At 40.0% G+C, this 13,112-nt stretch overlaps 1 protein-coding gene across 1 annotated transcript in view; it reads right to left on the bottom strand.

Moving 5' to 3' along the window:
- Positions 1 to 660: 660 nt before the first annotated feature.
- Positions 661 to 13,112, bottom strand: part of SEM1 (SEM1 26S proteasome complex subunit) — a 36,994-nt gene continuing 24,542 nt past the window's right edge. The window contains exon 3 of the mRNA XM_010356273.2: positions 661 to 1,623. Coding sequence (XP_010354575.1) covers positions 1,524 to 1,623 — 100 coding nt within the window. The 3' untranslated portion in view covers positions 661 to 1,523. The remainder of the gene's footprint in view (positions 1,624 to 13,112) is intronic.

Genomic DNA, 13,112 nt, shown 5'->3' on the forward strand with positions numbered 1-13,112 from the left:
GTCACTGTTGGCCACCGAACTGTAGAAGGTTGCAGGCAGCTACCCAAAAGTTTTTTGGAAATAGCCTCCATTATTACAATAAATGCAGGTCCACCTAAGTATTAGCCTTGAGGGAAGACGTTGTAGGTAGGAAAAGGCAGTCGTCCAACACCTCAGCTTCATATCTGCTGAATTTTTCCTCACTCTAGTTTTTCATGCTTTGATTTTGAGTACCATCATTTCCTGCATGGCGTCTCTATGACTTGGGCACTGGAGAAGGGGTACCTTTGGTTCTCCAACTGCAACAGGCTGAAGTGTCCAGAAACACTTAGTATGAAAGAACAACAATAACACCACTGGAAGGACACTCTCCAGTTAAGCTAACAAAATAGTGGCTTCTCACCATCCCAAATCTGATTATTAGGATAAACACTAACTCTAAAAGGAAATATAACCTCATTAGCACACTATGTGCATACCTTTTCCCTGTCCTCTGTTCTGCCCCTGCAAGATGCAATAACACTTCCTTTTCTACAGGGTCCGCACCTGGTCACCAGGGTCCTTCCTGGCCAACACCAAGAAAACATTTTTCAGCTGTATGAGAGTAGTATAGTGGCCAAAAACCACCTGAGTCAGATTGCCTGGCTATCACTTACCAGAGGTGTGACCTTAAGTAAATCACTTAGTCTGTTTTTCTCTGTTTTATCATCTGTAAAATGGGGAAAATGATACTACTTAGAATTAAGTGAAAAAATGCATATGTTATATTTATCACACATAGTATATAAAATTATTATTAATAGTTATCTTTTAGGAGGCAGATAGTTAATAAACTAATAAAACATGGAAGTCATTTCTTCTAATTTTTACTTTTATTTTTTATTTTTATTCTTTTTTTTTGAGACAGAGTCTCGCTCTGTCACCCAGGCTGGGGTGCAGTGGCACAATCTCGACTCACTGCAACCTCCGCCTCCCGGGTTCAAGCAATTCTCCTGCCTCAGCCTCCCGAGTAGCTGGGATTACAGGCATGCACCACCATGTCTGGCTAATTTTTATATTTTTAGTAGAAACAGGGTTTCACCATGTTGGCCAGGCTGCTCTCAAACTCATGACCTCAGGTAATCCACCTGCCTTGGCCTCCCAATGTGCTGGGATTACAGGCATGAGCCACTGTGCCTGACCTCCTTTTTATATGAAAGACATGACTTTCTGCTGAACTCTGGTGACTAAAACAATAAATAGGGTCACCCTTCAAGTAAGCCCCTGTTATGTAGCTACAGGAAGTGTCATAATCTCTTACTACCCAACAATACTGCAGTATGCTAACCATAATCCTGCCTCGCCTAGGCTGGACCTTAGCCCAGGCTACTTCTTCACCCAGGCTGCTCTCTCTGCCTGAAATGCTGTCACACCACCCCATTCCCTCCTCACTGACTCCGTTCACATATCCACATGACTAGTGCTCAACAATAGCTCTCCACTCCTGTGCATCCCAGCTCTTTGCAGTTAGGTGGGGCCATGAACACATACAGGTTGATGATCTGTTAACAGCAGAGGAAAGCACTGCACATCCTTCCCTTTTGATGGAGAATATAGCAGCCATATGGGGTTTCATAGACCTTTATCATCAAGAGTACAGTTGCCCTGGAAAACAGACTTTGTCTAAGCAAGAGACAAACTTTTAAGTATCAAGCCTCTGTGATCTGTGGGCTGCTTGACCACAGCATAAGCCTAGCCCATCCTGAAAAATGTACACTTCTCATGCCCCAGTCCCATCCCCACTCTATCTCCCCTCTCCCTGACTCCCGCCAGCCAAATTTTTAGTTCATTACTTACATGTTCCTCAGATAAGCCTAATGGTCATTCTTTCTAGGTAGGTTCCACTCTTGCTATTCTCTATTATAGAGTCCAGTTCTTTCTTTAAAATTATTTTCCTCATAATTTGTAATTACATATTTACACATTTGTCCACTTCTCTCTTCCTTGTCTCCACCACTAGACTGTTAAGATCCACCAGAGATCTATAATTATGATCATCTAGGCTTTACTTGCCAAGAAAATAGGTAAATCAACCAGGGCTTAGCTATTACTAGGGCTTATAGGACAGTGTTTATACATATATTTTAATGAATGAACATTGGTCCATCAAAAGAAGTATACAGGCTGGGTGCGGTGGCTCATGCCTGTTATCCCAGTGCTTTAAGAGGCCTAGGCAAGAGGGGGATCAGTTGAGCCAAGAGTTAGAGACCAGACTAGGCAATATAAGGAGACTTTTTTTTTTTTTTTTTTTTTTTTTTTTAGGCGGAGTCTCGCTCTGTCGCCCGGACTGGAGTGCAGTGGCCGGATCTCAGCTCACTGCAAGCTCCGCCTCCCGGGTTTACGCCATTCTCCTGCCTCAGCCTCCCGAGTAGCTGGGACTACAGGCGCCCGCCACCTCGCCCGGCTAGTTTTTGTATTTTTAGTAGAGACGGGGTTTCACCGTGTTAGCCAGGATGGTCTCGATCTCCTGACCTCGTGATCCGCCCGTCTCGGCCTCCCAAAGTGCTGGGATTACAGGCTTGAGCCACCGCGCCCGGCCAGGAGACTTTTTTTCTTAAAAAAAAAAAAAAAAAAAAAAAAAAAAAAGGCCGGGCGCGGTGGCTCAAGCCTGTAATCCCAGCACTTTGGGAGGCCGAGACGGGCGGATCACAAGGTCAGGAGATCGAGACCATCCTGGCTAACTTGGTGAAACCCCGTCTCTACTAAAAAATACAAAAAACTAGCCGGGCGAGGTGGCGGGCGCTTGTAGTCCCAGCTACTCGGGAGGCTGAGGCAGGAGAATGGCGTAAACCCGGGAGGCGGAGCTTGCAGTGAGCTGAGATCCGGCCACCGCACTCCAGCCTGGGCGACAGAGCGAGACTCCGTCTCAAAAAAAAAAAAAAAAAAAGAAAAATAAAAAAAGAGAAAAAAAAATTCACTGAGTGTGGTGGTGCATGCCCATGGTTCCAGATACTTGGGAAGCTGATATGGGAGGATGGTTTGGGCTTATGAGGTCAAGACAGCCGTCAGCCATGATTGAGCCACTGTACTCCAGCCTGGGCAACAGAGTAGGACCCTGTCTCAAAATAAAAAAAAATAAAAGTGTACACACAATGCATACAATGGCAGGAAATGTGTGGTTTCATAATAGGAATGAGGAATCAAGGGAAGGACAAATTCCACTGAACCCTGTGCTGGGCCAGAAATTTTGTGCACAGAGGATATTCATGGGCATTAAAAAATCACATCTAAGAGAAAAACAGCAGACTCTTGAGCAAGAGCCAACAGATGGAATCCCTGTTATGCTCTCTTCCATCCTGGAAAGCTGTGCACAAGCACCAGGGTCCTCCATGGAGGAAGAAGGAGCACGAGTGGGTGACATGGAAGGGTTTGGATATTTTAGGAGCCTGGGGACACAGTACCTCAGTCCACCCCATAGGCAGCATCACTGATTGTGAGGACCACTTCTCTGTTATTCATGGACATGGCCATCATCCTGAACCCCACTCCACCCCCGCAAAATAAATAAAAGGCAAAAAAGGAAAAGGTGGAAAATATAGTTGCATTTCTATCTTGGAAAGATTATAAAATTTGAGGACTCTTCTCCTTTCTCTGAAGAAAACTGTCTTCTGCACACAGTATGGGGCAAACTATAGAGAATCAAGAGGAATGAATTCATAGAATTGCATCTTGAGTATTTCACTATGAACTGTCACTTGATATTCTCTTTCCTTTTCAGGCCATCAGTTTCTGCCATCACTTCTATGTATAGAGAAAAGGACATGCACTAAAACACTGGGTCAGGAAACTGGTCACTGAAATGCCGTTAGTTCTAACACTTGATGTCTCTATCTTTGGAGCAGTTTTGTATGGCAGCTACAGCTAGATAATATGTTTAGGTGACATTAACAGCTAAGTATATAACAGACATTTACCATTTTATAGTTATCCAGCACCCAATTCTCTCCACACATACATAGCTTCCTAAAAACATCCCAGTCTCTCCTTGGGGATAACTCAAATGGTGTGTGGTCTTAGTGGGAGGACATTAAGTGCCAGCTCTCACTGTCATTTCCTACTTCAGAAGCTGGGGAGCCTGCTCCTTCCTCCACCAGCTCCCTGTTATAGCCAGGGGGCCAGGCAGTCAAATATCACTCTTGGGACTGTAAATCCTAAGTGAGTGATCGAAGAGGACGTGGACAGATGCCCAATCCTTTGCAGCAGCACCTGGGGTCCAGCTACTGAGTTAAAGCCTCAATCAACTTTAAGGTCCTGATGCCAGAGATGTCCTAGCTTCTGTTACTTTCTCAGGTTCCTCTTGATCTGTGAACTCCAATATCCTGCCAGTAAATTCTCATTTGGCATAACGTATTTAGGGTTGGATTCTGTTGCAGGCAACCAAGAACTCACACCAGGGCTGTTGCATACAGCTATGTAGGTTGTACTCTGTACAAGAGAATCCAGCGAAAGAAACCAGAGGCTGAAATCTAGCCTGAGCTCCATTTGCCAAATTCATGAGGCTAAATTCTCCTGCAGGAAGGGATGAAATTTTCCAATTTACATAGAGGCATTGTTTAGGCTGACAATGGCCCTGCCCTTGACCCATACATCCCAATTTTCTAGGTGTGAAATAAAGACCTAGAGATTAAGTCATTGACAGTTTTATGATTATAGTAATGCAATAACATTGCACTGGGCTCTTCTGCTGCCTTTCTCTCTACCTATATATAGGCTAAATGATTGAACAACCTCTTTATTCCTGCAGGGAAAATGTGAAAGAAGAAGGAATGTTCCTGCAACAATTCATCCTCCTATGATAAGGCTGACCAGTCTGCTACCTATTATTTAGCCACAATTTTTAAAAGAGTTGAAATTTAAATGTAAAATATATGTATAAATGTAAAATATATGTATAATACTCAGTGCTACGCTACAGTTTTTAATAGTTAACCCTTTACATTCATTAACAATGGCAGAAAAACAAGTAAAGGACTCAAGAACTTTCCATTAATTACCTACAAGTTACATTTCTGCCAATTTTATTGAGAGATATCATGGAACGGTAAAGATGACAAATTTTGCTGTGCAATGCTCTATTCCAACCTCTTCAATTTTCCCACGATTGTTTTACATTTCCCATATCTTTTTCTCTCATGTTACATCACAAATTTATACAGAGGATCTATGGGCTAGTATATACCATGCCTAGCATGTGAACAGCATTTATTGTTAAGAAGGAAATTAGAGAGTCACCACTCCTTCCATTAGGAATCTAACAGTTCTGCTTCCTTTTCCTTTACAGAGTTTCCTTTTACCATATTAAATCCTCCAGTCTTCCTTTCATGTTACTTTAAGACACTGATCAAAATCTTTTGTTCCTACTTCCATTCCCCATAAAAGAAAATTAGATTTGTTTTCAGGCTTTAATCCTGCTAAGATAAAGCAAATCAGCCCTGTTTTCATTACTGTCCAGTCAGTTCCATCAATCACCAAAGGGAATCACTAAAAGCAATCAGCGAACAAGGTCAACAGCACTCAGCAGAGGGCCAGCGCAATGGTACTTTAACAGATCAAAATGAAGACTGGGAAAAGGATGACAGTGCTTCACAGCCTTAAGAGGCCCAGGACAGCTTCTCAGGAGTCGTCTCTAAATGGGGAGAAGATAATCGAGAGAAGGGAATTATCTTTATTGTGTAACAGGTCTCCCGACATGAAGCTTGTTAAGGTAACAAAGAGCTAAAAGGTTCAGTTGGTGGTTAGCATCATCTTTTCTTGGTACAGTGACTCAGGTTTTGGACTTTGAGACAAAGGCCTTAATTTCATAGATCTTGTTCTTCTCTAGCAGTTTGTGTTGTCACATCTGATAAATACAGAATCTCTCACAAAGAGCTATAGATATCATTTAGGGTTAATTGGTTGCAAGCAACACAAGATAACTTTGATTAACTTCAGCAGAAAGGGGATTTATTGAAAGGAAGTGAGAGATGTATTAGAATCCATGATGAGACTGAAGAGCCATGCCTGGAGATAGGCTCAAAGGTGCTCTGGTGGGGAGAAGGTCTCAGCGCAGGAACTATTCAGTGGTCTGGGCTGAATGAATTGACAGTTTTCCTCATCATTATTATCTCTGCTTAAGAAAGAAAGTCCTCAGTCGGCCTCACCAAGACGGCAGAAAAATGAAGGAGAGTGGGGAAGGGGAGTAGGGAAAGGAGGTGATGATATTAATTACCCATAAAAAATCTAGATGTTATTAGCAACATAAAGGACAATGTGTTCCCAGTAGCCAAGATAAAACCAATGTGCACTATGGTATTAAAAAAGAAGTTTTCACCCTAAAGTCCAGGAGCAATCTACTTAACTTGCATTAACAAACATCACATAAAGCACACGTACGTTTTTCATATGTGAACTAACAGACTAGTTTCACTGAATACAGTGCCTGATGCTTGGTAGCTACTCAATAATATTTGTTGAATGAATAAATTTCTTTTGCAATGTTATTTGTTCTCATACTTTCTTTATGCCATTTATATTTCCTAATATCTAGCAAATATTCCATATTCAAAATTAGTGAAAAAGAACCTCTAAAAGAGAAAGTTCAGTGCAGTGAGAAGAGTACCCAATTTGATTCATTTCTTGATTCTGCTCAGTGTGACCTTGGGGACGGGTCACAATGGCTTTGAGGTTATTTCTTCATCTGTAAAATGAAGTGGTAGAGGTAGATGCCTTTTAAGCATCCATCCAATTCTGTAAGTCTAACATCATGGTCACAAATACATAGATGACACAGACTCAGAAAACTTAGGAAAAATGTTTATAATTTTCACAGTATGAAGTGGTTGTACCCTGAATCTGGACAGAAAGTAAAACCTAACTTACTTGGTAGTATTTAGGAGAAATTGCCAATATTGTAGAACATCTAGATCACTGTTATCAAACTTTAAAAGAAAGGCAGCAGAATCAAGTTTTCAAATGAAATCGTATGTTGAATTCCAATGTCTAAAACAAATGAAAGTCAAACTACTCTGACTGAAACGAAAGAGGGGTGCCTACAGCCTCACAATCACACCCTTTCCCACAGTTTCCTGGGAACATCATTTGACATCATTATTTTTCCATGGAAAAATAAAAGCACATATGCTCTCTTTCAGAGTCAGTTTATTAGTCTACAACAATAAATTTTAATTTGCAAAGCAAAATAAAATCTAGCAGCACTGTTTGATAAAACAGTCTTTGTCTAGACCCTACATTATGAACTAGTATTATACAGACTTGTATCAAATGGTGAAAACTTAGCTTCCAAAACAAGACTTATTTAACAAGTTAAATTATAAAACATGAAGAAACTTCTTCAATATATAAATCAATAGCTTTATTTTTTTTAACTGTCTTACTTAAGAGGAATGATGTATATGTCTCTGAAACCAAAATAATTTTGCACATGCCTTTTTTAATCACCAAAGAAGTAACTGCTGAAAGATATAAAAGACATAAACACAAATTGTCATCTCTGTGGCTCATTGTAGTGGCCTTCTTAGCTTTAGCAAAAAGAAGCAATTGCTTTTCTCATAAAATCACTGTCCCGTCCATTCCACTACTTTGAAATATCATCATCGAAATCATTAAGACACATCCTATTAACTTGGACCATGGATTTCTACACATAAAATACCAACCATGAGTCTTTGTTTTTGAGTACGAGCTTTGAAAAATTAAAACATCTTTGTTAAATCTTTATTTAGGAACCCTAACATAGACAAAAGCACATCATTTATACCTTAAATAAGAGATTAATCTTGGTGATCGATTTGTTGAATAGTTATTGAGCTTTAATGATGCCATATTTTGAGTCAAAGCAAAAAGCAATGAAGGTTTTTCTGAAAGACATTTCACCATAGGCAGCAACAAAAAAAGTGTATTTCTTAGTCGTTAGTGATCCGATTGACCTCTTTTGGCAGGATATAAGGTTTAAATTGTCTAGGCACAATTAGATATGAAATGACTTATTACATGGATTTGTGACTCACAATCAAGAAGGAAGGCAAAGCCCACCTCTCACTGTTATAAAAGGTCTCTACTGTTTCTTAATCTATGCTGATTCTGCCAATCATCCTTCTGATCTCTTGATTCAATGGTTTCAAGATTCACTTTATAGCAAATATTTAAGACACACCAAGTGATGTAGCAGATGCGATTGGTGCCCTGCCCTTATTTCTTCATCATTTACCACTTCCAGGCAGGAAAGCTCCAATTTCAGCTGCCAGCGACTGTAATTCTGTCTGAATACTTCCTATGGTAGCCAGAGCCTACCCTGCCTACACATGGGTCATACCAGAAGATACTGAGGGATTTTCCCAAGTAACTCTCAACCAATGGCTGACGAGTTGATAAATACTCTGGCTTGCCTCCCTTAGGACAGAATAACTCTTAAGATATGTTGTATATAGCCTCCTAGAGTTCCCAGGTGGAACTGAAGTTGAATTGCCTATGGTGAACTTGCTAGATATATACTCTTTTTTAGCTTTCTCTTTCCTGACTCACTTCCCCATTCCCCTAGCACTTCTGTAATAAAATACTCACATTTGAATCCTTATTTCTATTCTAAGTTGCTTCTGAGACAACCCACAGTAAGACAAGGGGATATAAACATGAATACAATGGGAGTTCTACTTTTAAGGAATACTGTCTATAACAGAAAACCATTAATAAACACAACCAACAACAAAAACAGTAACTAAGAGGAGAAACACACAACGTTACATTGTAAACAGGGGTGTGCTGGCCCAGGTGAAGATGATAATCTAGAGTTTTAAATGTTTTGTGCACCACTGGAATGTTAGCTAATGGTTCTTCCTGTAATTCTAAATACTATCCTCATCGGTGAGAAGTGACAAGACTTTCTCTAATAGTCACCTAGTCTAAGAAAGTCATCTTACAAGGGTAACAAAGAGGGTAGGAGTATAAGTTTTCTTCAATTTCATGACAGCTAAAGAGGAATCAGATAACATTATAGCGAATTCTACCTGACCAGTGAATTAAAGCTATAGCTAATATAAAATGGAATTTATCCTTGTATCCACCTTTTTGACAACCCATCAACCCTCTATGCAAATATGTGGAGAGCAAAATGAAATCAATATTCTGGCTACTGTTTGTCATTAGTTTCTGACACACAAGGAGTTGGCCATTGCAATGCAACAGCAGTGAACAAAAAAATCAGGCAGTATTGGAGAGCAATTTTTAGGAGGTCATGTTGTAGAACAACCAAGTAGATACCTTAGCTTAAATGATCAGGAAGGCCTGACTTAAGTGGATGAGGAGGGCAAGCATCCCAGGGAACAACTGGTGCAAAAGCACCTAGCCTTTGCATGTTCAAGCGACTGCATGTAGTTTAATCACTTTCTGCTTGGGTGATTTATCTTTGATTTACTCTTCAGAAGTGATCAAAATATGGCAATACTGAAAATCAAATGGTGTGTGTCAATAAGATTGGCAGGAGCCAGACTACATTGGGCTTTACAAGTAGTTTAGATTTTGTGCTGCTTTAAGTACTGACAGTATTTAAGGAAAACGGTGACATGATCTAAATTTTAACAATGTGGTGTTTTTTTAGATTAGAGGGCAGAAAGAGAAGCAGCAGGGAGACCAGCTAGGTAATAATTGTAGTAAATCCTAATAAGCAATAGTGGTAGTACTAACACTAGTAGTGTAGATACTCAATTTATCAGTTCAGCTATTTCTGGGTACAAGTAACAAAACAACCAACCTAAGATGTCTTAAATAAGTACGTTTGGTTTTAGGTCTTACGTTTAAGTCTTTCATCCATCTTGAGTTAATTTTTGTATAAGGTGTAAGGGATCCCAGTTTCAGTTTTCTGTGTATGGCTAGCCAGTTTTCACAACACTGTTTATTAAATAGGGAATCATTTCCCCATTGCTTGTTTTTGTCAGGCTTGTCAAAGATCAAATGGTTGTAGATATGTGGTGTTATTTCTGAGGCCTCTGTGCTGTTCCACTGGTTTATATATCTGTTTTGGTACCAGTACCATGCTGTTTTGGTTACTGTAGCCTTGTAGTATAGTTTGAAGTCAGGTAGTGTGATGCCTCCAGCTTTGTTCTGTTTGCTTAGGATTGTCTTGGCTATGCAGGCTCTTTTTTGGTTCCATATGAAATTTAAAGTAGTTTTTTCCAATTCTATGAAGAAAGCCAAAGGTAGTTTGATGAAAACAGCATTGAATCTACAAAGTACTTTGGGCAGTATGGCCATTTTCACAATATTGATTCTTCCAATCTATGAGGATGGAATGTTTCTCCATTTGTTTGTGTCCTCTCTTATTTCCTTGAGCAGTGGTTTGTAGTTCTCCTTGAAGAGGTCCTTCACATCCCTTGTAAATTGCAGTCCTGGGTATTTTATTCTCTTTGCAGGAATTGTGAATGGGAGTTCACTCATGATTTGGCTCTCTTTTTATCTGTTCTTGTTGTATAGGAATGCTTGTGATTTTTGCACGTTGATTATGTATCCTGATACTTTGCTTAAATTGTTCATTAGCTTAAGGAGATTTTGGATTGAGATGATGGGGTTTTCTCAATATACAATCATGTCATCTGCAAAGAGAGAAAATTTGACTTCCTCTCTTCCTATTTGAATGCCCTTTATTTCTTTCTCTTGCCTGATTGCTCTGGCCAGAACTTCCAATACTATGTTGAATAGGAGTGGTTACAGAGGGCATCCTTGTTTTGTACCGGTTTTCCAGTTTTTGCCAATTCAGTATGATATTGGTTGTGAGTATGTCACAAATAGCTCTTACTGTTTTGAGACCTAAAACCATAAAAACCCTAGAAGAAAACCCAGGCAATAACATTCAGGACATAGGCATGAGCAAAGGCTTCATGACTAAAACACCAAAGCAATGGCAACAAAAGCCAGAATTGACAAATGGGATCTAATTAAACCAAAGAGCTTCTGCACAGCAAAAGAAACTATCATCAGCGTGAACAGGCAACCTACAGAATGGGAGAAAATTTTTGCAGTCTATCCATTTGACAAAGGAGAAATTGTATCTTTTGTCTATCCTTGGATAGATAAATATCCAGACTCTACAAAGAACTTAAACAAATTTACAAGAAAAAAACAGCCCCATCAAAAAGTGGACAAAGGAAATGAACAAACACTTCTCAAAAGAAGACATTTATGTGGCCAACAAACATGAAAAAGTGCTCATCACTGGTCATTAGAGAAATGCAAATCAAAACCACAATGAGATACCACCTCACGCCAGTTACAATGGCAATCATTAAAAAGTCAGGAAACAACAGATGCTGGAGAGGATGTGGAGAAATAGGAACGCTTTTACACTGTTGGTGGGAGTGTAAATTAGTTCAACCATTGTGGAAGACAGTGTGGCGATTCCTCAAGGATACAGAACTAGAAATACCATTTGAACCAGTGATCCCATTACTGGGTATATACCCAAAGGATTATAAATCATTCTACTATAAAGACACATGCACACGTATGTTTATTGCGGCACTGTTCACAATAGCAAAGACTTGGAACCAACCCAAATGGCCATCAATAATAGACTGGATAAAGAAAATGTGGCACATATACACCATGGAATATTATGCAGCCATAAAAAAGATCAGTTCATGTCCTCTGCAGGGACATGGATGAAGCTTGAAACCATCATTCTCAGCAAACTAACACAAGAACAGAAAAGCAAACATCGCATGTTTTCACTCGTAAGTGGGAGCTGAACAATGAGAATGCATGGACACAGGGAGGGGAATCACACACTGGAGCCTGTCAGGGGGTTGGGGACTAGCGGAGGGATAGTATTAGGAAAATACCTAATGTAGATGATAGGTTGATGGGTGCAGCAAACCACCATGGCATATGTATACCTATGTAACCAACCTGCACATTCTGAACATGTACCTCAGAACTTAAATTAAAAAAAATAAATAAATAAATAAAAATAAAAAGGACATGTGTAGGCTGGTTTCACAGGAAGCCTAGTCCTAGAGCAAGCTCAACGACATCATTAAAGAATCCTCTTCCAGACTTTCTAATCTTCACCCTCAAATTGGAATAGCTATTATATGACTGTCACTAGCAATTGAGACAAGATGCTCCCTTATTTATATTTGGAGGGAAAGGCTGGCTTTATGTGCTATTTTATGAAGCAGGTCAGATGCTCCTAGCCCTCCTTTGGATTCATTGCCCCAAATTTACTTAAAGCTGTCCATCCTTGTATCCAATCACTTGCACAGGGCACAGGATTACTAAGATTGGCTTAAGATGAAGCAGACCTCACCCTGAGCTGGGAATGGTGTTGGCTTGCCTTGAGTCACATGGCCCATGTGAAAGAAGGACGGATATCTAAGGGTTGGTGGGGCAGGGGAGATGAGTATTCAACAGGAAAGGGGAAGGGAAGAATGGAAAAGGCAAGCAGTGTACTAACTACATGAAATATACATTTGAGGTAGAGTTGATAGGACTCACCAATGGATTGGGTATTGGGAGAAGAGAAGATTCAGTAAGTTTCTGTATTTTTGGCTTAAACAATTGGGTTGGATGTGGGTGTATTTACTGAGGTGGGGAAGACTGGAGGAAAGATCAGGTTTGAAAAGGATAATGAAGGCTTCCAAACAAGTTAATTTTAACATACTCAGACATGGAGAGGTAATCAAGTTGTTAGCTGAATATATGAGATCAGAGTTTCAGGGACAGGCCAAAACAGAAGAGATATGAAATCATACATGTGGAATTTGTTTAAAACAGCTGACACTTGTGAGATTACTCAAGAGAACATATGGGTACAGCAAGAAGTAAACTCAGGAGACTTAAAGGCAGAGTGCAATAGGAGCCATTAAGGTAGCTGGAAAATCCAGTCCCCAGCATCATGTGTATGGGTGGAAAGAGGGTGGTGTTGTAAGCTCTCTGCCAAGTGGGTGGGATGTGTTACCTCTCTCAAAATGAGAAGTGTGGAACAGGAAGGATATGTTTAAAAATATACAGTGCAGACGACAACATGGTGTAGAAAGTATTAATAATATAACATTCAATCTTTCAAAAGGGAGTTGGCTCATTATGATAGTCCTCTAAATTAAACT

This window comes from Rhinopithecus roxellana, chromosome 6 (genome assembly GCF_007565055.1).
Source record: "Rhinopithecus roxellana isolate Shanxi Qingling chromosome 6, ASM756505v1, whole genome shotgun sequence".
NCBI lineage: Eukaryota > Metazoa > Chordata > Mammalia > Primates > Cercopithecidae > Rhinopithecus > Rhinopithecus roxellana.